The sequence below is a fragment of the Hermetia illucens genome, chromosome 6, assembly GCF_905115235.1.
Source record: "Hermetia illucens chromosome 6, iHerIll2.2.curated.20191125, whole genome shotgun sequence".
Lineage (NCBI taxonomy): Eukaryota > Metazoa > Arthropoda > Insecta > Diptera > Stratiomyidae > Hermetia > Hermetia illucens.
Window position 1 is genome coordinate 16,041,573 of NC_051854.1, and position 25,803 is coordinate 16,067,375.

The window sequence follows — 25,803 nt, forward strand, 5'->3', positions numbered from 1 at the left end:
GTCACGTGCTCCTTCGACGATTGCGAGGTCGAAAGCGGGGGACCGGGTTGCATTTTGTCACCGATATTATTTCTTCTTATTATCGGTGGCGTTCTTCATGCTGCCTTGTCTGGAAAACATGGGCGACCATTCTTATCAGGTTTATGGTCCTTGATCCAATGGCTATGGGTTCGGTGAGGTAATTAGAGTAGGACCGAAGATAATCATTAACGAAACCAAGGCTTGCACTTTGACGGGTCAGCGCACTATCCCTATCTGGACTAATGGACAAAGTATCGAAGGCCTGGATCAATTTTTATATCTAAGAAACGTGGTTTCTGCCCACGGTGGCTAGTTCTAATTTCGTCGCCACGTAGCCCTGACACCTGCATGCATTGTGATCGGAAAACGAAAGTAGCAGTGGGTAGATTATGAATTGCCTTACTCGCTATGCCATGCAGTCTAATCCTCTGCCCCAAGATGTCCGGCGAATGGGTCGTTCCAGGGGCACTTGGCGCAAAGCAGTAGAGAAAGAGTGCTGTCGTCTCAAGAAATCGTGGGGGATTTCAGATAACCGCGGACCATGGCACCTAGGTGTTAATCGTAATCATATATATATCATCGCCCATCGCGGAAATCCTCCCGGTTCCAACATTTCCCGGAGATCAGCAAACTATTATCTCTCTATATCTCCCAATGCAATGGTCAGGAATACCTACGTGTACGTATTCCTATGAAGCAGACCAGCTTCATTGAGATCTCCTTTAGTCGCATCGGTCTTGGCCTTGCGAGAAGTGTGGAGGACTGAATCAAACACACCTTTCACGCATTACGACTGATCGAAAAGTGTACCGCATCCAGGAGGGTTACCAGTTTGCTCTTACTTTCCGCCGAGGATTCTGCTTCCTTGGGTTCGATTTCTATGATCGTTACCACACCTGGTGGTGAAGAGGTTACACTTGCAGCATACACGTTACAAGCTTCCCTTTCTTACGCTTTTCTTGGTATGTCGCAAGCGGTAAGCTTACGGCAGCAAAGACAAGCACAAAGGCGAACACAAGGTATGCATGACGACCGGGATTCGAACTCAGAGCAACGAGATTGAGAGCCTAACAGTTAACTCTCCATTGTGCCTTTTTGAGCCGGACCGAATGGGTAACTAGTATTTCTACAAGAACTAGTTATCTATTTTGCTCGATGAGCTACTTCCTTTGCAGGAGAACTGCCACGTCAGTGACGGAATATATTCTTTGCTCTTCTGAGTAAATCTGAGCGAACGTGGTGGAGGTGCAAACCATTGGGGTCTCGTAAAAGGTTGTTCGGGAACGAAACTGTCTTAATGAGGTACCGAAAATAGAATAGAAAGAGTAATTACATCAGCCTAAATTAGATTTTCAACTGAATACTTTTCGTACCTAGATCAATCTGAATGGGCCTTGTTGCCAGTGATTTCTATAAACTCCGCACTTATCTCCGCTCCTTAAAATCTGATCTGCTGGGTTACTTCTATTTATTCCTGTATCTTGTGGACCATTTAACATTTTAATTGCTTGTGAAATAAAAAAATTCAAATTTCCTCTCCATTTTATTCAATATTTCTTATATGTTTCCAACGTGAGCATGAACGGTTATTTATATTCCAAGTGGAGCCATGTTTTCCCATTTAACGCTGACCTAAATCTCCATTCAAGGAGAACAAACAAACATTTATGCAATTCATAAACTTTCCTTCCATCTGTTCAGATGGAGAAAATAAATTTCTCATTTTTTAATTCAATTAAAAATCCTACGGGGATCTGTACAAGAGGATGTAGCAGAATCAAGCAGGTTGAGAAAGGAGGAAAGGACCAACAAGAACATCATTCAATTAACTGTACACTTGTACATTTTTATCACCTAAGAAACTTGCTCCTGGAGGATGCTGTCATTGGCCGTATTTGCCCAGCTTCGTCCTGATATTTTCTTGACTTCTCAGCCGGTGAATTATGTCAATTTGCATAAAACATCATTACCGTATCATCATAAACTTTTTATTGCTCTTTTACTGTTTGTACAGATAAAACTTCGGTTTCGTACGTCCAGTGAATTTCCTACTTTGCCGAGAACTCAGTCAAGGATGTGAAGGTGAAGTCACTTGACTGTCTTGTAAAAAAGGTGGGATTTAATGAGGATATTTCCACTGGAGAAATGATGTTTAATAGCTACGTGATTGAGTTATCATTAACTCAGATTACTTGGGAGTTTTATTTCTTAATTAGGTTTTCCCTGAATTACTTTGTAGATGAGAGGCTTCGGCGACTAATTAGACAAAAGCAAGAAGTCTCAAACAAGAAAGTTTGCCACGGTACCAGGACGCAAATATTTACAAGTTCTTCCTGGCTTTGAAGGGACCCAACTAGCTATTGTCTAAAACTTGCTTCAACTCCAAATGACTTGAAACTACTAATCCCGACTGTCCTCATTCACCTTTTCAACTTTTTCGCTGATAAGAAAAGGAAATTAGGTGCCGAAACAAATAAACTCAGCAGAATTATCCTTGATAAACTACCAGTTCATCATCTTCTTCTTCTGTTGGATCGCAATCTACTTCTTCCAGCTGTTTATTACTGTTCGTACTTCCTTATTATATTTTTTTTTGTGAAATTTGTGTTATTCTTACTTGCAGGAATCCTTACAACTTCGTCCAGTTAGTCGAGGTGATGCTGGTCTGTATACATGTCAAGCACAAAATACCGTTGGAACTTCAGAGCAACTTTCTGTCGAAGTTGATGTTAAGTGTGAGTATTTATCGCATCTAGAGTAAGACCACGGGTAAGAAGGGAGAATAGATACGTTCGTCCATAGATATGTTAGATGAAGATACTTTCAGGACTGGAGGAGCTCTGCATCTGGCTCCTTCAGGACTTGGTGTTTGAAGTGATAATCAACAGTAGTTGGAGGTTTATTTGTATTTATTTTATTCCTTCAGATCCGCCCAGAATAAATATTGCCGGTCCAGACTTGCTAACGACTGCACCATTATATAGTCCAGCTGCATTCATTTGCGATGCTGATGGGAATCCACCACCGACGTTCAAATGGTTTCAGAGGTGAGGAAAATTTATTCTTACTTTTTATCTTTAATGTATTATAGATGAGAGTAATGCTTATCGCTTGCAATAGGTTGACAGACATTATTTTATATAATCACGCATTCATACTTTTTTAGGACTTGAAATGGGAGCATTAACCTTAGGGACGTTTACTATCCAATTTGTTCAGCTTAAGTGCAAATAATATCTTTGATTTAAATGGGGTAGGTGGTGAGACTTTACTAAGTATGTCTAGCATTAGTCAGGGCACCTGTTCATATCTGACAGTATAGAAGATGAGCCATATAAAATGAGTATTCCCCCAAGTAGCGAGGAGCACACCGCCTCAGAAGGAAGGGCCAACTCCGAAAATCGCGGAAAAAAAAATCATCTAAATCTCATTGCAAAATTAGTAGACATCAGGCGCTATAAAATGACAGTCTTAAACAGATCTCATCAAACGGTTACAGTGGGCAACACGGAGAACAATACTGACGAACAAATGGAAACTGGTCTCCCATCTAATCAGCAGCCACGCTCAACAACGCTTAACTTCGGAGGGGAGACGATTTTTTTGTTAAATCACTTGTGGCGGAGATCACTCCGCTATATCAACTATCAACTTAATACTCGCTTCACAGCTCCGTAAACGACGGGGGGGGGGTCTATCAGAAGTGCAGCAACATCACTTGACATTGTACCACCTCTTACCAGGCGCATTTTTCTAGCAGACACAGACGAAAAGTTTTAGTCCTCCCCGTCTCCAGACCCAACAAACTATTCCCTAATGCGTTAGAAGCGAGCTGGTGGAACTGAAAGAACTACTGGACCGCATCTCTTTCTAGGGAGAAACATGGAGAGCAGCGAAAAATGCTTGGAAATGGAAACAGCCGCACTTTCCGCTGAAAACACTGTTATCGCCAAATAGATCGCAGATAGCACACTGCCAAACGAACTGGGGAAAAAGCGGAAAGAGGAATACGTGCCTAAAAGAAGTAGGCATACCAGAGTCCAAAAAAAGAAGTGAAGATGGATAAAAGGAAACAACTGGCTACGCCGCAGAGTCCCGTCTATCCAAAGACAAGGAGGCTACAAACCAAAAGCCAGTAACAGAAAAGACAAGAAAACGAAAAAGGACTAGACAATTGGCGCTACTCGTTAAACCGACGGAGAGCAAGACATGAAATCCACTATAGGATGAAACTCGAGGACAACGGAGCAGAAGTGTCTTCCATACGGAAAACGAAGGGTTATCAAATTAGACCGAAGACGACCACCAAGAAGACGTGCTGCGAAGCGGTCGAGAGGTTACTGAGGGTGAAGGCTCCTGGTTTTAGTCTAGAGCCTACGTGCTCTCTAGAAAGCTGAAACCTTGACTGCCTCAGTAAAGAGGTCGAAGTGGAGGAGGCCATAAGGAGTGAATGTCGAGAGGTAACCTATGCCCGGGTAGGTATCACCTCTGTCAACGCTCGAGGCCAAAAACAAGCTATGGTGTTAGTCCCCGAACAATATGCGAGGAAACTCCTTAGCCGTGCGAAAATCAAAATTAGATGGGTAGTATAGAGGGTACGTATCACAAGTGTTTGGACTGTGGGCCCACGTGAGCAACTTGCAAGGGACCCGGCAGAAAGACAGCATTCCGGAGATGCGGGCAGGTAGGCCACCAAGTGAAAACCTGCAATGAAAGCGTAATTTGCGTTTTTTGCAGGGATCGTGGCGCGTCTGGTGAGAGCGTCGCACATACTGCGGGTTCGGTATGGTGTCCAATCGAATCGCGGTATGCGGTGACTTTAATTTTAGGACTTTTCAATAGAGCGTACCTCAGCCAAACTCCAAAGGAAAACGGATTCTGGAAATGTCATCGAGAATCCGGCTCGTAGTTTTAAACACCAGATCCACGCCAACGTTTCGGTGCCCAGACTGCGAAAAAAGCATCCCTGAAATCACTTTTGCATCGGAATCTCCGTTACCAACGGCGAGTCCTAGAAGACTACTCGGCAAGTGATCACCAGTACACGCTTTCAAAGTAGTTGACGGCAGAAATTACCGACCTATCAAGGGGCCGCCGTTGGGCACAACGTTTACACCCGAGTGAGAAGGTGTGCACCATAAAGGCAGAGTATAGATCAACAAAAAGGAGATTCCGCAATCCGATAAATAATAGCAAAGCTCGCGGCTGGCAGAACCTAGTCAAGGAGGTGAATGAGGACCCGTGGAGACTTGGCTATACACTTGCCACTCGAAAAATCGGGGCCCTGCGGAAGCCCTGCGTACTAAATACCGACCAAATGAACCGCATTGTACGGACATTATTCCCCAACCATCCCGTACTGGTTCATGTCAATAGCGCGCAAAGCATCTCAGGTTTTGATTTCAACCTGCGAAAACAACAAAACTTTTTGCATCATTTTTGAGGACGTTGTGGATTGATGCATGCGCGCAGTCCATCAAAAATACCGCAACATTTCTACCGCCATTAATATCTCCCAGCCAGGTAAACATGATGTTCAACACCACATCAACACTACTGTCTCCTCAATCCTTCCGAAGGTGCGTTTTTTACCACCCCAAAGGTCGTTGTTGCGCGGAAAGAATTCAAAAAATTAATTACAGCTGTTGGTCATCTCCACTCCACCTTATGTAGGTTATAGACATGAATGCTCAGACAATTCCGGATTGATATCCCACTGTACTCATCCAAAACTTTACGGGTTACTTAACAAACTGTCCTATTATCTCGACCTTGGACCTCTCCAAAACTTACTATTAAATCGTTGTAGTTCCTGAAAATATTTCACAGACAGACAGACAGACCTTTCGAACTCTTCGAGATGACTTTTGGCCTGTGCATTGCAGTGCAAACCTTCTAGATATTTATCTATTCTATGACCTAACATTGAAAAGTATAAACTTCTCCACCAACAAGTGAAATTTCTAAGCCATTCAATCACCCTCGACGGCATACAACCCGACCAAGACAAGACTTTCCACTACTAAAGACGGTGAAAGACCTTTGTAGGTATGGTAAACGTCTACCGTCGTTTACTGTGCAAAGCAGCTCACCACCACCTCCTATCTGGTCTTAAGATCAAAGAATCTTAGAAGATTTTGTGGTCTCCAGAAACCGTCCAAGCGTTTGAAACCATCAAGCAAAAGCTTCGCATTCCGTCAGCAGGATGCAATCCTAGGCTCACACATTGCAGTGGGCGCTGCTCGTCACAGGACGGTGAACCAAAACTGGCAACTGTTATGTCCTTTCTCAAAACAGTTGAACCCCACTCAACGGAAATACCGCGTTTATGATGATGAATTACTAGCCGTATATCTGAGTATCAAGTTCTTCCTTTTGGAAGGCATGCCGTTCGCCATGTTAACGGGCCATAAGGTTCTAACTTTTGCTTTACGTTAGAAACCCGGAAAAGTTTCCCCTCGCCCAGTTCGTCACATAACCTTCATAAGCCGGTAGAGACAATTTACTCGCTGACACTTTCTCCCGGATCTCTGATATCAACATCGCGCCCGCAGTCGATTTTTCGGCAATCGCTCAGAAGGATAATACAGCTCTTCAGAGCCTGCAATCGAACCCCAAATACAAGCTCAAGGAGTTCCCTATCTTCGGCTCACATTTCTCTATCTATTGCGAGATCTCCAAAAAGGAACCTAGGCTATATATTCCGGACGCTTTTCGTAAAGAAGTGTTTCGCTCGGTACATGATCTAGCGCACTTCAGCATTCGAACAATGGGCCGGCTAGACTCCTGCAAGCATTTCTAGCAGTGAATTCTTGGCCCAGAGAGTACACTGTGTGCCAGAACTGTAACGTCACTAGGCATGCTAGGAAGGAAGTGGAGTGCTTCCACACCATACACCTCGATATAGTAGGCTCATTTCGAGACTTGCACAGCTTCAAATTTTGCCTCACGACATTGGTTTGCTTATGAGGTGGCCTGAGGCAATACCTCTGAAGGACATCACAGCAAAGTTATGTGTTGATGCCCTTTGTCGGGAGTAGATTCCGCCGTAATTATCACAGACCACGAACTGCAATTGGGGTCTACTGTCTTCTGGGAGCCCAAAGCTCCTGGGATTGAAGCAGACAACAATTTGCAGTCCAATGGGATGTTAGAACGTTGGCACCGGACGCTGAAGACCGCTGTTATGGCACGCAATGATCCGTCCCGATCGCAACTCTTACTTTTCATTCTGGTTGGTCTCCGTACAGCCGTCCGAAAAGAATTTGGTGCCAACCCTGCTGATATGGTGCACGGAGAGAACCTGCGGCTCCTCGGCGACCTCGTCCTCGACAAGAAAGATGGGCGGGATGAAACCGAATTGTTGTGCGTTGTACAGGAGGCCGTTGCCTAATTCAAGCAGGCTCCGCCATCTTGGCCATGAAGCCAGTGAAAGGGCGAGGTTTTGCCCAGTCGAGCAGAATTCCGCATCTGCCGGTCGTGAGACTTATTACGAACGTTTAATAAATAATAAGAATAAAAACAAATGTAAAAAATGAATATTAAAAATTGGGGAAGTAAAGACTCTCCGAAATTAATTAATTAGCATAGTTATAGCCACTAAATAATATGATGCCATGTCTGTAATTACTATGATAGTTTCAACACTGTTTAATCATCGGGTTTTATGTGAGCGGTTCTTGGAGCTTCCCCTTAAATTTTACATCAAATCGTGTCGCTCCCAGGCATTGAATAAATTTTTTTTGTCACTAGCTCAATTTATCCACTTGCGTTGTCATGATGGTTTGGATTAACAACATCCTTCTATTAGAAGGTCTAGCTCATTGAAGGAGAAGTATTCGCCCATGTAGTTGGCGGTAGCCAACTCGAGACGATTTCCCTAGTCCTACCTTCGTAGTTGATAGTTTCCAGCTGGAATTTATCATTAGATCATCTGCGAACCTCTCTGCTCATCACAAATGGCGTACCAATTACGGTACTAAATGATTTAATTTCAGGAATTCATCATTTCATTTCAGTGGTTTGATGATTCTACTGCAAGAATTAGGGAAATTTGAAACGTGAAGCAAGAAGCTGAACAAGAGCAGAAGGAGGATTTGCAAGTGCAAGAAGCAACTAGAGAAAAAGCCGCACAGGCCAGAATTGCAGTAGGAAGAGGCAATACAAGATATATAAGATACGTATGGATGGGGGTAGTCGAAATAGATTTCCGAGTTGACTGAAGTCAATACTTTTTACTTTTCCTCATAGGTTCTATCAGAGTACTTCGGAGAACCTGCCATTCTTCCTTCAGTTTCTGATGTTGCGGCGTCCATTTTGTTCTTTGGCAAACTCGTCTTACTTGCTGGCGCGATGATCTTAACAGCGAGATTTCAGATGTATACTCAAAAATATCCTACTTCCGCGGCACTTCTGACTTGTGACTGCCTCAAACGATTGCTCATCCACCTCCACCACAACTGTGTATCTAGACCTCCATTTTAAGCAATAATGAGGTCCAGAAAACCCCTTCCACCCCTACACATTTGGTAAGATAGTCTGAAATTATGTGCGCCCCCAAAATATGAATTCCAGCAAATGCTTCCTTCTAGCCTGACAAGTTAGGTAGTATCAACGTGAACTTTTCCGCCGTGCAGTATATCAGCAGTAAGCCTGACAGAAGCGTACATCAGATAGATACAAGCGTGGCGTTTAATCCCTTGCATATCTGATCAATGATAAGTTCTGGGATGATTCCGTGCTTCTTACGAGTTAGTATATGTTAGTGTTTGTTCAGATAGAATGACCGCCGAGATCCCGGTTTCTTCCTTTTCAGGTTCGGATTTGGAACATTCCTGTTGTGTAGGCTGCTGCTCCTCTCTTCTTATTGAGGGCCTTTTCCTGTTCCAGGCATTCTTTTAGAGTTATTTTCTTTCCGATGTCTGATATGTTAACCTCGAAAGTACTTTTGCTTATTCGCGTCTTCACGGACTTAGTTGGTTGTGCCCAATTCTGAGCTGTCTGACTTTCCAACTCCTCTCTTCTTTGGTGTTATTACCTGAATATCAGTATTGAGGAGATGTAGCCCCAATTGATGGGCCAGTTTGTGTGCGGCATCGGGTCTCATTTGTTTGTTGTTATTCCGTTTTATCACAATCTCGGCACATGTCGGATTTTACCTTATACTCGCACTAAGTGCTAAGGACTCGATCCTACCTACTTAATATATATCTGTGGGTTTGGTGGTAGGGGGCGATTGTAATAATAATCGTTGGCGCAACAATCCCGATTGGATCAGGGCCTTGAATTGTGCTAGAGCACTTCATTTAAGACTGTAACGGTACACTAGAGGATTACAGTACCCTGTAGGAGGCAATGTAGTCAGCAATGCGCTCGCCTGAGATTATTACCTTGATTTGACTCAGGTACTTATTCGCAGCTGAGTCGACTAGTATCCGGCATCTAGTCATTATAACAAATCCCTTTGCAACTTGTGAGATTTGGACCGCGACCCTCCGCTATGACAGTCCAGCGCTCTAACCACTTGAGCCATCCGGGCAGAGCGGTTGTAAGTTAGTGGGAAAATCCGCTGAAAACCCCCCGCAGCATCAAGTACATTTAGAGAATGGTGAATTTATGGATGGTTCGAGCTAACACATCTAGTAAAGCCGTGAGAGATATAGGTGCAATATCTGTAGCTAACAATATTATGGGAGCTACAACAACCTTCCTCAACCTGACACACAACACCGGAGGTTGACACCCCAAATCGGGACATGTTCACAGGGCATCATTAGGGTGTACGCTCCTCGGAGGCCGCTGCACCCATCATTCCTCCACTGAACCCACGCGGGGCGGAGTGATGTGGCGGCACATCGGAAGCAAGAACTACCAAAACACCAAAAATTATACTTCAAAAATTTTCAATGAAATAAATAACTTCTAAAAAAGAACAGGCTGGTTTATACGCTGGGTTCTCCTGCTTTGACTATATCAACACCCTACGGATCTTCTAGAACATTGCGCTATGTTTGAGCTGCCTTCCATTGGTCACTTGACTGAGACTTTCAATAGCGTAAACAGCAAATGTATCCAGCGTGCGCACAGGACCTTATTAGAATGGCCGCTGCAATCACCATATGAGGGCCCCCTTTAGTCCTGGAGCAGCGGGAGCACTCCTTTAAGCTAGACGTTCGAGCGGGCCCAAATGGGTCTCCTTGTCGAGGCTGAAGGTCTTCGCCGAACTAGGAGGCACGTCAAAAATGCATCTACGAAGCGTCGGGTTTGCCCGGTAGCCACATTGATGCCATCACGTCCCCGGTTCCTCCGCTGAACACGCGGCGGAGTGATGTGTCGGCACATCAGAAGCGAGAACCACCAACAGCATTACCGGCAGTGATATCACCTCCATCAAACGCATTGAAGTACCGCCGACACAGCGGGCGACCTGGCACGAGGCCGGGGCGCGTTTGCTCTTTCTTCTTTTTCTGATCACCGGAGCGTACGGACCCCAACCATTTTTGTTAAGACCCTACGGATCATTTTAGAACAGTGCGCGATGTTTGACCTGCTTTTCATTGGTTTCGTGAAGACTTTCAACAGCTTGAGCAGGAAATGTATCCGACGTGATCTATGCAGAATGTCGCGGGGGGAGGGCATCCCGGAGAAGCTAGTATCGAAGCGACATGTGATGGCATAAAAGGTCACATGCTGCACCCAGGTAGTCTCGGAGGATTTCGAAGTCCAAAGTGGAGTCCGCCAAGGTTACATCCTATCACCGATGCTACTTTTTTCTTGTTATCGGTGACGTTTTTCTGCTACCTTATCCGAAGGACATAGAGGGCGTCAATGGACTGTGACATTTTTCCTTAAACACCTCGACTACGCTGATGACGCATCTCGGACCTGGCTCTAGATTTGAGAAGTAGAGTTGGACTGAAGATAAACACCAATAAGACCACGGATCTCAGCCTGATGGATTATGGCACTGTTTCTATCTGCATTAATGGGCAGAACATCAAAGGTGTCGGCGCGATATTTAAGGGTGCAGAGTGTCACCCTCCCCATCTTGCTACCCTGGGTTCGAATACCAATCGTCATGGGTATCTCGTTCTTCTTATGTTTATCTTGCTACTGTGAGATTATCACTCGCAAAGCATTAAGTGACAATCTGACTCTGTGGATGCCCTATACTCCACCAAGGGGAGTGAACAGGAAAAGCTAATTTGTATAACAAGGAAACGTCGTTTATGTCGATGGCAACACCGAACTGGATACCTCCCGACGCATTAACAGAGAGTATTCTGGGCTATTGAGTGACACATAAAAAGTTACCACCACTGTCACTCAAAAGCTCCAAGCCTCCGTGAACATTCGCCTACGACTTGTCATCGGGGTACACTGGCTTAATGCAATTTCGAACGAACAACTTCGTCGCAGCACAGACCACCTACCCCTGGTTGATGTGACTAAGGAAGGGCGACAATCTTATATTTGGCTACTCTATCTCAAGATGGCTGGCGATTGAGTCGCTCTATGAACACATGTCGTAGAGCAGTGGAGTAGGAGTCCAAACGTCTCGGAAAGTCTTGAAGAGAGACTGAACGATATCGCGTAGAGGTGGTTGGTGCATTATGAGCCGTTATGGGGTGAATGGCACCCAGATACAATATATAGGTTAGGCCACAAAAATACTGCATTTCGTAAAGGAGCAAGATATTACGCAACTGAATCCCATAACCATCTTCATATTCCACAAGGAGAACCAAAACAGATTGAAACTACAATGAAATTACGAACCCTTGAGCTCTAAAATACAATGTGAAAAACTAAAGGATAGTCGCTCACAACTGTCGCAATTTTACACCCAGGAATAAAGCTCGCCATTATTTTTACAACTTCTTAATCTTGATCGCTGGAAATTAAGTGCCGAAAGAACGAATTAAAGCTATTGCTTTTTTTAACGAGATTTAGCATAACTGTAACTCATTATTCAGCAGAGAGGAATTAACAAAGCACTGCTTTCTGCTGGAGCAGGCAAAACCCTCGGAGCTATGTTATGAAAATCTCAACAACGCCACTAAACTAAAACGACTTTACCCTGTCCCAGATGTGAATTTTCTGATAAAATCGACATCTATTTTCTCCCCTACTCCTTTATTTTTTTCTCCCTATTTCTTCTCGTTGCGTTCCAGTGTTAATTTTCCTTCCGGAAAGAGTTTTTCCTTCCTCCGCAACCCTTCCTCAAAGGTTGTCTTTTCCTTTTTTCTACCTTAGTCCTGTGTCTTCTCTCTTTAGCACAATATCCAGCTCAAGCCGGGACTGAGTGGAAAAAGTGCGGCTAAGAGAGGAAAAAATCTGAAACAACTACGAGAACATTGTGAAAAACGCGAAAAGCGACAGCGACAGGAAGAAATTTTCTGCTTTGCGAACAGCCATAGTATCCAGAATATTTTCCACCCCATTACTGAAAATGATTGCAAACTCATGTTGCAAATTTTTTTTTTCTACGCCGTGTTCATGGCCTGATTTCGCTTGCAGGACTACAAGACGCAAAGCGGAAATATCTACGGGTACAGCGCTTTTTGCGACATAGTTGCGAGCAGCGAAAGCAAAAAGTGCTTGAAACGAAATTCGCTCTTGTTTCGTGTCATCTGATTCTTCCTTGTGGAGGAATTTTTAAAGTTTTCAGATGCAGATGATAACTTAAGAAAGCGACGACGAAGAGGGCGAGTTTTCACAAAGCGAGTAATCCAGATTTCTGGTGTAAACCGGAGGGTTCTATTCCGTTTTGTTAGAGCTGTAGCAAGCGTTGCTCCTGGAGGCGTCCTAGAATTCACTTCTCATTTATTTTACACAAATGCTCAGTTTAAGTCCGACTACAAAAGCTCCTCCCCCCACCTTACCATTCGGACGAAAATCCTGGCTGAATAACAATGAAATCATGTTATTGTACGAAAAAGGGTCCTTTTCGTCATGGCCGTTTTATGTCAAAGTCCTGCAATAAGCATAGATGACATATGTCTACGTGGCTAGGTCACATGTCATCGAAAACATTTCTAATATTTTCTTTAGAATTTCGCACTTCCAGATATTGATTTCTCAACTCCTCGATTCCTCGGCCACAATTCCAAGGAAGCCAATGGCCTAGGATGAAATTTCACACTGCCTTTTATTAGAAAATCATAAAAAGAGAACCAGCCGCAACAGAAACCGGAAACCATTTCACAGGAAAAAAATTCAATTGTAACGCACCCTTGGGTGGTTTTGTCCAGAACATCTTTGATACGGGACATATAAAACTCCCGACAAAAAGGCCAAACTAGGAAAATTTTCTTTGATTTCGGTCTCCCGGTGGGAACCTACCATCATAATTGTTTACACCAGCAGAAAAAAAATATTCCTTTTTCCAGGATTGCTCTGTTCGCACGCAAGAAAAAGTGAAAATGCTCAAGTCACTGAAAGGAAATTTCTGACCGTCATGTAACCTTTAATGCTTTAATGGGTTTCAATCTCTTTCCACCACATCGCACCCATCAGAAACACGCAACGGTAAAGCTTTTTCTTGTAAGACGGCCAAAAAGGGGGGATGATGTGAGAAAGTTATTACACATGTTGAATGCTAAGCGAAATTGAAGGTGAACGCTCATTGATTCCGACGCGTACACTTGATGGAATCCCTTCTGAGCCAAACAGGAGGAGGTTAGAAAATGTCGACCCTGATTCCCACAAGCATGGGAGGAAGGAAGTCATTGAACGAAGTTTTCTTTAAAAAAAAATCCTGAAGTCAATATTTCAAACAATTTGCTTTGACTGATCGCCCCCACCGCAATAAAGCCTCATTAAATTCCAACCAGCAATATTGTCCCAGTGATGTCCTGATTCATTATGCTCTCCTCCGGGCCCCACTTTTATGACACCATTAAATGAACATCCAGCATAAAAATGTCCTTGCTCTCCGCAACTCAGCTACATTTTCACATCATAAGGTCCTTAAATTGTATAAATATAAAACGTAATGGTCAAGCATCTCTCGTCATTCAAGATTTTCAGCCTCATCATCATTAATTTTGTGTCCCATTCTATAACCACTGAAATGAATCACTTTATTTGCAGGTTACCAACGGGAAGCAAACTGCTCGAACGGGGGATGGAGAAGCGGCTCGTAATCGACAATGTAACTTACGACTACCAGGGCGAATACGAATGTCATGCAACGAATTATATAAATGGCCAGGAAAGGACTGTCACATCTTCACCGGTGTCGTTACAAGTAGTAGGTAAATTACCGAAACGTGTTCATACCAATATTTTTCCGCTCTTGTTCACAATATTTAATTATTTCATTTTAATTATGCAATTCGGCTCTTAAACAACCCCCTGTTGGGAAGGATCGACTTGCTTGCATAAATGTTTCAAGGATGCTCTTAGGGACGAAATAGTAGGACTAATTTCACCTCTTCACAGAAAAAATGCTGTGATTTCTAGGTCACGATTTTACAAGGGTAACTCGACGTAACTTCGTTCAACTAAAAACAGGAACAGCCCCTATTTTAATTGAGCAGCATGAACACATTCTTCCATGGACTCTACGAAATTCCTGTTCGAATTTTCCAAGTTTCCCAGCGGAACTATGTACTAGCACGAATCTCTCCTTATGCAACAAGAGTCAAGTAGATGAGAAACATTTCTACCGGAACTCTTACAGCTTCCGCCTGTTTTTGAAATTTGAGCGTAATTTCCAATCATACAGAATATATGCCACTTAGTTCAATCTAAAGACTTGAGGGGTTGAAAATGCCTCGAGAATGGAGTAGGAATATTTCGTACTTTTCAAAACGTTACCTACAGCAGGTAGCATCATAGAGTGATAGAGAAAAAGCCCGAGAAGGTTTTGAGGGCCACTCAGGCTAACTATTTCCAAGCAGAGGATATGCCATTCACCCCTTGGTGGAGTATAGCGCAACAAACACACCTGGGCTCCATCACTCGCGGGCACCCCATTCAGTTCCCCCTACGACTTCCTGAGTTGCTCGCACTCTTCCTCTACTGTTTTGTACCAGGTGCCCTTGGGGTGACCCACTCGTCAGTCATCTTGGCATGGCGTAGCCCGCAATGTAATTGTCACCCCTCCTTAAAGTGTGATCTATCCACTGCCACTTCCGTCTTCACAGTACGTACGAGTCGCTGGCCAGTACGCCGACAAAGTTCTTCATTTGAAATAGTCTCAGGCCAGCGCACTCCAATGACACGACGCTGACTGGTATTGACGAAAGCTTGGAGCTTTTGAGAAACAGTGGTCGTCACTTGATCTTGGTTATGAGATAGCTGCATTTCCAGATTTTAGACAGGGCAGCGAAAGCGGATCTAGCGTTCGGTGCCACCGTCGACAGAAACCATGATTCCTAGATATACAAATTGATCAACGTCTTCAATGCTCTGCCCATTAATGCAGATAGGGAAGGTGCGAAGATCCGTCAAACGGAGAATTTTGGTTTTGTTGGAGTTTATCTTCAGTCCAACCCTATTTGCCTCTCTTTCCAAATCCAGAGCCATTTGGCCAAGGTCCATGTCCCGATAAGATAGCAAACAGATGTCATCAGCGTAGTCGAGGTATTTGAGGAAAGACGTCATCGTCCAATAAATTCCTCCACGTCCTCCGGGCAAGGCAGCAAAAACGGCACCGATAACTTGAAGAAATAATATTATCGGGGACAGAATGCAACTTTGGCGACCTTCCCTTTGAGCCTCAAAATCCTCTGAGATTTTACCTCAGTGCAGTACATGAAATTTTGTGCCGTCATATGCTGCTCTGATAATAGCCAATAGTTTCTCCGGAATGCCCTTCGTACATAGTGCAGTCCAGATATACTACCTGCTAGCTTTATGTGTTGCGAAGATCTACATTTCGCGCACTGTTCCAAAAGATCTCCAGGGTGTTGATGTGGTCTATGCAGGAGGATCTAGAGCAGAAACCAGCCTGCTCTCTGTCGATCAAGCTTTTAATATGTTCTTTGATGCGTTCTAGAATCATTTTAGCTGTTATCTTTGCAACGGCAGAGAGCAAGCAGATACCCCTCCAACTATCACACTCATAACTGGTCCCCTTCTTGCGGTCTTGACGATCATCCCCTTTTTAAACTCTCTGGGAAAGGTCTCGGACCAGATCAGCAGCAACTGCAGATGCAGCGATAAATAAATCTGCTCCGAGAAGCCCAATTAGCGCTATAGTGCGCTGTTTTGATGACACAAACTCCTAAGACCGTGACAGCTGTTATGAGAGCAGGGAGGCAAAGTCCAGCCGGCTCAGATCTTCAGAGCCAGCCCGTAACATTGACGAAGGAAGGTAGGTCTCCCACTCTGCAGCTAAAAATCTCTCTGAGGTCGCCAAAGAATAATTTACCCAGTGTCCGTAGCCTGGCTCTAGCTAGAGCTGGGAAATCGCAGAGGCAGTGCCTGACGGTATCCCCATCTTCTCCGCAGCTTCGGTAATGCGAATTGTAGGGTATGCCCCGCCTGGCAACATTCCCTATCGGCCAGTATCCGGTGCAGACCGCTGTAATCTAGCATGCATTTGCACGTGTCTGGCGCAGGAGTTCTTGTAATCGGGCTATTTTATAAGCGGGCCAAACCCGCCTTGTTCTGGCACAGGTGGAATAGTCTGTGGGGAATGCCTAGATTTCCCGAGATACTTCGTCTAGGATGTTGCTGCGGCCTTTCTTTGAATCCTATTAAGCTTCTTTCTATTGTATTTTTTGCTCAAAACCAGCCAGCATACAATAGAGCCGTACGTTTGGATTGGACGCACCACAGCGGTGAACATCCAGAACAATTCTCGCCCGGAGACCCCATTTCTTGTAAAGGTTCTCTTGCAGGCATAGAAGGCTATACAGGTTATATGTCAATCTCCAATTTAGTTTTGGCTCCAGGATTACCCCCAGATACTTTCCATTGGAGGAAAGAAACAATCTTTGTTCATTCAGCCGTGGTAAGTGGAATCCAGGTACCCTTGTCTTGGTGGTGAATAGTATCAGTTCCGTTCTAGTTGGATATATGCCGAGTCCGCATCTTGCGGTCTACAGGCCCATCTTTCGCAACACTCCTCCCTCGCTCGTAATGGAAGGAAACATCCCTGAAACTGCTGTCCAATATTCGTAAAATTTCCTCCCTCAATATTAACCAGAGCACCAGAGATATGGCGCCCCCTGGGGCCTGTCTCTGTTCACAACTACGGTCAAGTGGGACCGCCTGGATTATCCTGATACTCAGTATGGATATAATATAATGTGTAAAATACCCCTCCAATCCCATACTGGTCAAGGTTTCCTTGATAGCGTTGGTACTAACGCTGCTGAATGCTCCCTCTATACCCAAGTGGGCAGCTAGGGTATACTGCTTGTACTGCAGTGACCGCTCAACCGTACAAATTTTCCCGTAGAGAGCGGTTTCTGTGGATTTGCCTTTGAAGTAGGCATCCTGGGACTTAGAGAAAGGCATTCTCTCCATAATCGCCCTTAAGTGGATGTCCTGCCGCGCTCTAGGGTCTCCAACACGAAAGAGGTGAGGCTGATTGGTCGAAAGTGCTTCGCGAAGTTATGGCCGCGCCTGCCCGCTTTCGGTATAAAAACACATCGGACTTTAGTATGTATCCTAAGAAGATATAGCTCCGGTAAATCTCAACAAGCCACGGCACAACCTTTACCTGCTGCTTCTGTAGCATGGCTGGCATTATTCAATCTAAGCCCGGAGATTTATATACGGAGGAGCTGTTTATAACCCCGCCGAGCTTATCCTCGGTAACTACCGATTTGACAGACTCGCACGGCTAGGACGGCAGCAAACCCTCCAAGCAGGCTCTGACTCATAGTCCTCCTGGCTCGCGGGAAGGTGCTCCAAAGTTTCACCAGAAGATTCCGTCCAGGAGCCTTCCGACTTTTTAAGAAAAGATGGGCTCTTATGTTGCTTGGACAGAGTCTTACTGAGCCTCGCGGATTCGCTGGTGCTTTCGATTTTCTGGCAATAGTCCAACCAAGACCGCCTTTTGGTCGTATGCTTTGCATTGGCGTCACAGTCTATTAACAGGTTGGCGTTCTTTGTTGATATGGCGCTCGTCAAAAGTTGTAATTCCTCTGCCGGAACTGACCGGTCGTGAGCCATGTTTGCTCCAATTTTACCACGATTGGGTTGCTGGAACTCAAGTCCTGACACAAAAAAAAGCGTGCAGACTCTTCCTTGTGAGGGTACATGCTGTAGGTCCGTCCTGATCAGCGTCTCTTTTACTATGGAATAAATTAAAATATTTGCTTTGGAGCCGTTTGACGAGCGTTGGACTCCTGTACTAGTTCGATGTCGATGTCTTCATCTAGGGGGGAAACAACAAGATTAGACGAGGTGCAGTTGGAATGCTGCAGATTTATCTACGTCACCCTCAGCATGATCTGCTTGCGTGGGGGGTTCGTCATTCCCCGTCAGACGGTCGATTGGATCCAGGTCGTCGTTCGGTTTCGCAGACCGGAAAACTTTTACCTATGCATTCCTGACTCTGAACCGCAATTTATTGTCTACCTTTTCCAGTGGCTCCAGGCACTCTCCGTTTATACGAAGCAGAGAAGGTTGGCTGTTTGTCTGGGGTTCCTCCTCCTGGATAATAATCAAATCGTCCATGGGAATCCTGGGGTTTTGAAGGCGCAGGGATTGGACGAGCTTGTCCTTATCCATGTGGATCGTCGGCAACCAGATGCACGCGACCGGTCTCCTGGGTATCTCGTCGTAGGGGATAATTTTGAGCTTTACGCCTCTTCGGGTGTCGCTGATCTTAGGGACACATGGGCCGAGAAAGTCCTTGGCGAATTGATCCTCGCAAGCCATAACGTAGAACCCACGGACCACCTGAAAGGAATCAAGGCAGGGTATGGTTCCTGTGTGTTTGTCTTTGGCGTCCAGGAGATGCTCAATGACCATTTCCGACAGGCTGACCTCAAGATTGGTCCACACTTCCGGCGCTAGTTTGCCGCTGCCGGAATTACCATCCGGCAGCGCTACAGGTGTCGCAATTTGTGGCTCGTTGGCTGGCTGTTGCTGCTTATTTTTCTCCAGATATTGCTTAGCGTCCAAGCTCTTGCCCACTCTGCTCCGCTTGTGATCTTGTTCGACCTGGTCTTGAGATTGCGTTTGAGAGCGGTGGACTTCCTCAACAATCGTCTGATATTGAGCGCAATCTTTTTCATCCCGCTCGTCGACAGTACTGGCCTTCTTATTCTTAGTAATCTTACTGAGAATATACATGACCTTTTGGTACTTGGGGATCGCAAGACGTCGAAGGTTTCGGGTTAGGAGTACTATGTCTGGTACTTGCTACACCAAACAGTAGATTCCAGGCTGGAAACCACCTGCCACCTCGCTCCGAGTGGTCCTCGCGCTTCGTTTCAACGGTGCTACGGCTGGCACCGAATGTGCTGTTTTCGACGACTCCTGGCTAGATGCCAGCAGCTCTTTCTCCGATAATTGAATTCATGTCTTGGTCCCACGAGTAGTCCGGGGAAAATGTCCACCCTGGCTAGCCCGGCCACCAGAGTAAGGGTTTTCTCTCTCTCCAGTGCAGAGAGGATGATCCCCGGGCGGTTTCTTCGACCTATCCACCCGACAAATCCACTTGCCCCTAACACATGACCAGCAGACAAGCACATCCTCGTGAGGTGGATGAGCCTACTCTCAGCCCGGCCCTACACAGTCTTGGCCTGTCGAAGTAACGTTTCCAGCGGCCATCGCGAGGAGGTCATATGAGGACTTGCCAAATTATGGAACTATACTCAGACCAGCCCGCCTTTCTACTATGATACCCACCAGAGTTCCCGTAATAGTACGTTCAAAAAGCAATTTACAAATAGACGTTATCTTCTTTGTACTAAAAATCATAGCCTGTAACACTAAATATCTAAAACTATGAATCTGTCTTCGCGCAAAAAGGGAGTCATATCTTCCACAAAAATCATCTCCGAGCCTACCCAGCTTCAACCGCAGATACCATTTGATATCTTTCACCTAAAACTGCCTACGTAGTCCGTTCGGCACTTTCAACTTGGCTCAGTTTGAATACTACTTTTCACATCATTATAAACGCATCGTCGTTCTTGTTTTCAAAATCTGCTTACCCATCAAAGGCACGCTATTTAGTTCAGGACGCAGGGAACTTTCCTTGTACACACGGACTTACATGTGGAACCTTTTGCACTCAAAGTTGCTCAAGATTGTTGGATCTCTGTAAGCAGTTTTGAATTTTCCCTTTAGATGCTTTTCTGCTGAATAAACTTTTAAGTATGCCAGAACATCGGATCTCGCTGTTCACTATTCAGGTCCTTCGCGTGTGTGAAGGGCTGGAATTGTGTGTCATCAATCTGGCCCCCAAAAGTATCATGAAAAGGACTTCCGTACATTGAATATGTTATGAATTATTTGAAATCATAATGTCATGTGAAACTTTGTTTGTTGGCTGTAAATTGAAAATCTTTTTGTGTTTTATTTTCTTTTCAGGTGCCCCGCAAGTTCTTCGATTGCATCCTGGTGCTCACTCAGTATCGGTACGAAAAGGACAAACTGCCAGTCTTTCGCTTGTTGTCTGCGCCGACCCGAGACCACGTCACGTAGCCTGGGAATGGGGGTCCTTGAGATTGGAAGCTGGTGCAGGAATCAGTAAGAGCTGCTCCTTATATCTAACAAACTAGTTAATTTCCGTTTTGGAAGTTTTATAATGAACAATCATTTTTGCATAATAGATGCATACATATTCATGCACGCAGAATAGATAGTGATGCAAATCTTGCTTTATTTCTTCACAGCTCGGTACCATGCAGACGAAGTGCTGCAGGACTCGCGGGAGGATTGCTACTTGAGTACTTTGCATATTAGAGATGTCGACATGCACGACGCCCGACCGTACTATTTGGTGGTAGAAAACGAACGAGGCGTTGATCGACATGCGGTCCATTTGATTGTGGAGGGTACGTTTACAGGTGCATTCCCATTTTATTCACATCATTTTAGTTTTAGATACTTTCCTATTCTATCTTAGTCTTTGGTTGCATTTGTTTTGCCGTGGAAGTAGTGATATAAGGTTAAAGAAGAAATTCTAGAATAGTTCAACAGACATTTCTAGAATTTTTCCTTTGGTGGAGTTCAAAGATTTCTGTCTGCTCAAAAATTTACCTCTGGTCCAGCCATGTGGGAGCTACCTTCGAAGTCAAGGTGAATCTCAGCTACCTGGGTGTGTGGAACTGCAGTTCGTAAGTTGAGTTCCTACCATGCTGAAAGCAAGCAAAAACTTCTTGCATGCTAATTACCCTCAGCCTTCATCCCCTAGAAATATTAACACAACGAGCAATCTCAGACGAAGCATACTCTCCCGGGAACCGTACAAAGCACACACAACTTCGAAGCCTCTTAAAACTTAATAAATTAAAAACTGATTACTGCTACGAGCTCTTTCCAATTTCCCAACAATCTAATCGGGCAGTCAGAATGCCTTCTCACATTTCCTGCCATTTTCAAATTAAGTTGGATATAAATAGCCGAGAGCTCACTCTGTGCATGCATGTAAAAGATCCAACGGACGACGACGTGTGGGTGAGTTGTGCAAAGAAAAAGGACTGCGAAATAAGGATAAGTTCCCTTTCATGTGTAATTGAGCGTTCACGATTTGAAAGATTTATGTTTTTATATGCAACGTGATAATTTTACCGAGCAGTTTCGGGGGATGAATCGCACTTTTTGATTTATATCGTTTGCATTGTCCAAGAAGAAAAAAATGCAATTTTTATGCTTCTCTGCATACAAACATAGTGAAATATTCCTCCAGAATGCTCTCGCTATTTCAAAGGGAGTAAGGATGGATTTGAATCTATTTGGGAAAAGGATGAGTTTGTTTTTCTTCATAGGAAAGTAGGTCATATTTGCTTGGAATTTGGTTCAGTATTGGAAATGTTATTTTGTCCACGGGACGTTCTATGAACATTGCTTGGGAAAATATGAAAGTCCCTATTACTAATACAAATATAATAGTTTTTAGCAATGATAGATACCTTAATATTGGCCCAAATACCTATTGGTTGCGGTTGCCGATAAACTTCTTAATTTTACGATACTAGTCCAGCTAACTTCTTTAATAATTTTTGGCTCTTTCTTAATTTTTATTTTTGAATCTCTCCTCTGATGACTACGAAAATTCGTATGGTGCTCCTTAGATGCCGTGAAAATTACCAGAAGGTAGCGTAGCATACTTAGTTATATCGAATTACAATTAATCAAATATAATCCAAAAAATATGCTAGCCAGTTCAGGATGCCAGAAATTGTATACGCTGATGCACTCAGCAATTGTCAAGTGTCAGTGCAGGAAGCCCCCCTCAAACCAGTGCAGAATGATTGTATGTAAAGGGATTCATAGACCACAGAGTCCTACCAAACTTCGTGACAATTGGTTCAGCCTTTTTCAAATAAATCGGGTGTGACAGACAGGCAGGCAAACAAGAAAGCTGGAAAGCTAATCATAGAAAAATCTCGCTGGGAAAGTGTGGTGGCATTACTCATACTGATACCTACCTTCCTCGTGTGTTCGGCCTACTATGGGCGGCAGGGACACCCACTTTTAGCTAACACTGTTTCGTTATAGCAAACTTTACCGAGATATCTTCGTCTAATATCTGAGGACGCAAGGCAGCGGTATATAAAATGCTAAGCTCCGTCCCCCTTTTCCTTCTATTGACTACTTATAGCCGACACCATCACCCCTAACTTCTTCATGTTGTAGATTAAGGAACAGTGTTCTGTTAAAAACTAGGGTATGCAAGCCTCACATCTTGAGGGTCAATAAAAATGCCGCTCTAGGGGACCCAGGGTCTTTCAAAAGGTTTTCGGCTGTCAATAGTTGATTTGACAATGGATAGTCCCACTATTGTGGAGCCAGACTCTTGGCGAGCGAGTCTATCAAGTTTCAAATTACCAGCGATGCACTGGTACTTACATCAAGAATGTGTAGATTTAGGATAGTTTTGAATGCGAATATTGTCGGGGGTAACCGAGCCTTTGAATCTACGCTAGCATAACAAAGCTCAACCTCGACCACTAGACAATGCATGCATGTGTCAAAATGAATTTTATTATGGATGCCTTACCTATCGCAGACTTACAACAACAGGGTAATCAACAGGATTTCTGATGCGACTGCTTCCACGTTAGCATATCTGAGCTAGCTTAATTTGCACCTTTGGTCAGTTGAGTAGGGTGTAGCTGCCACACAGTCTTCTTAATGCATACCGTGAATGCATTACAGAGACGCCAACTGTTGTCTGCATTTACATTCAAGCAGTCATATACTGTCTCCGTAAACTTATAAAAGAAGTACACAAAACCTTTCATACCTGAAGCGTCCAGCTTCCAGTTTCCCGACTTGTTTTTGCTATGTATTATACGAATGGAAAACCATGCATAGGGAGTTCCACACATAAGACGAACACAAAATCTTTTAACCGAAGCGCCCAGCTTCCGATATCCCAACTTGTTTAGCAATAATACTATTGTGGTTTTATTTGGATCTACTGAAACTCCATCACTATGGCTCCAGCCATCAATCAAATCAACGGCGCATTTTAAAAGAACTACGAAAGAGGAAAAAAAGAAAGCTCGTCAATGGAAGAAATAGGTCCGTTAATATACGAACTTTAAATTTTGCAGTTTGTAATACCCCTTTCTCCCCTACTTAACGAAGTATTTATGAGCAAAATGAAAGAGAAAATGGAGCGAGAGAGAATAGTACCACTATTCTAGGTGTTTAAATGATGTCGCTGCCGTGGTCGAGTGAAGACCACAGTGATTTACGTAGGCACCTATCGTGAGACTTAATCCTACGGTCCTCTTCAGACACGGATTGATTTTGTGACCACAATCAGAGCCCCGCTGAGACAAGTCACAACGGTACCAGTCTATACCAAGTGCATGGCTTAGCATTCATACTGGTGGATCCAAGAATTACCTAAATCTCTACCGAACTATGGAGTACGGCACCCGTGTTGATACGCAACACCACGTCGAGGCCCGAAGGTCTCTTCTCGCTTGAGCACAGCCACAACCACCATGAAACTCCCACTAGGGGGGCCAACCGCAAATAACCGAGTTGTCCTCACATACAACAGGAGTTCACCCGAAGTATGTGAGTCCAGGGGCTTTCCCGGTTGCCATGGTACCAGTATACCCCTGGTAAGGTTTCGTGACCAATTTGCCACTTCAGATGAGTCCCCGTGCAGACTTGGATCTGATCGCCCTAATTAGGTCTTTGGAGCATTCGCCTACTGAATCACGGCCGGCAAACCAAAGTAATTAAAGCGTCTCCCGGTGCCACCACTATGGAGGTTCTCCTCGACCACTTGGTTTTGGTTTGGCCGATATAGTTGCCGCCCCATCTTCCTCACCGCCACCTCTGAGCACCAGCTGCCGTGGTCAAGAGGAAAGAATCAAACTGCATTGTGGGAAGTCTTAACAATCTCCACAGAAAGATTTTTCTCACAATGGAGATGGAAATGGACCGCCGTCTTCGACTTCGATTAAATGAGTTCATTGTTATTTACAGACGAATGTGGAGAAAGCGCCTTTCTCTAAGTCCCAGCATGCCTACCTCAAAGGTAAATTAACATAAACCGCGCTCCACGAAGTTGACTGGTCACTGCAGTACAAGCATTGGATTATATCTATGCTAAGAAGCAGAATAATCCAATCCAGGATCTAGGAGGCAACCACTTGATCAGAGCTGTGAACAAAGGCACGCCCCAGAGTAGCGCCATCTCTCCGGTGCTCTGGTTAATGGTGGTGGTCGAAATTTTGCGAATATTGGACAGGAGCGGGGTAAAGGTGGTGGCGTATGCCGAGGACTTGGTGATATTAGTTTCAAGGATATTTCCCTCTATTATGAGTGACATCTTGGAAGGAGCGTTGCGAAACGTGTGTTCGTGGGTCGCAAGATAAATTCAATCAAAATCGAACTGATGCTATTCACCACCAAGCCAAGGGTACGTGAACTTCATCTACAGTGGCTGGATGAACAACGATGTGTTCTTTCCTAGAATGTAAAGTATCTGGGTGTAATCCTGGATCCAAAGCTAAATTCGAGATTGAACATAGAACTGAAGGTTAAGAAGGCTATCTATGGCTGCAAGAAAAGAAACGTTGCTGCGGACTTTCCAACCAGGGCAGAGTGGAAGACCGGCGGCGTGTTGCAAGGTTATGAGGCTGTATTTTTCACCGACGGATCAAAGATGGTCTGTGGAGTTGATCCAGCGGTTTTCTTGAACACACACAGTTTGTTCAAGCTGTATGGCCTCCGAGGTTTTGCCAGTGTATTACAAGCGGAAGTGCTGGCGATAGTGGAGGCCTGTCGATGGCTGGCGCATGATCCGAGCTCCAAGCGTAACATAGCCATTCTCACCGTCAGCCAAGCGGCCATTAAAGCCTTGTAGTCAGCGATGACATGCTCCGGCCTAGCGGGGCAGTGCAGAAACGCGCTGAACAGTCTGGGCGGTACGCTCAAGGTCACCCTCCTCTGGGTTCTCGGTCATAGGAACATAGAGGGGAATGAGCGAGCTAATGGATTAACCAGGCGGGGCTCTGTTCATGGCAGCCCTTTGGCGGGTACAGTTTTTATCTCGCTGACGACTGTCATCCGAGATTCCATTTCCCACACACTACTTAGCAGCCACGAACCTCGCGAATGGTCACTACCTGCGCCAAATCAAGGACGATTTGACCCGCTTATAACAAAACC

The 25,803-nt window shown here is 44.7% G+C and overlaps 1 protein-coding gene across 3 annotated transcripts in view; it reads left to right on the forward strand.

The window, feature by feature from the left end:
• Positions 1-25,803, forward strand: part of LOC119659502 (hemicentin-2) — a 371,159-nt gene that overhangs the window by 244,462 nt on the left and 100,894 nt on the right. For 2 of the 3 annotated variants that reach the window (XM_038067628.1, XM_038067630.1), the window contains exons 8-12: positions 2,645-2,756; positions 2,948-3,068; positions 14,116-14,279; positions 20,530-20,688; positions 20,835-21,008. In XM_038067628.1, the coding sequence (XP_037923556.1) occupies positions 2,645-2,756; positions 2,948-3,068; positions 14,116-14,279; positions 20,530-20,688; positions 20,835-21,008 (730 nt within the window). The remainder of the gene's footprint in view (positions 1-2,644; positions 2,757-2,947; positions 3,069-14,115; positions 14,280-20,529; positions 20,689-20,834; positions 21,009-25,803) is intronic. The other variant, XM_038067629.1, reaches the window with a different exon arrangement.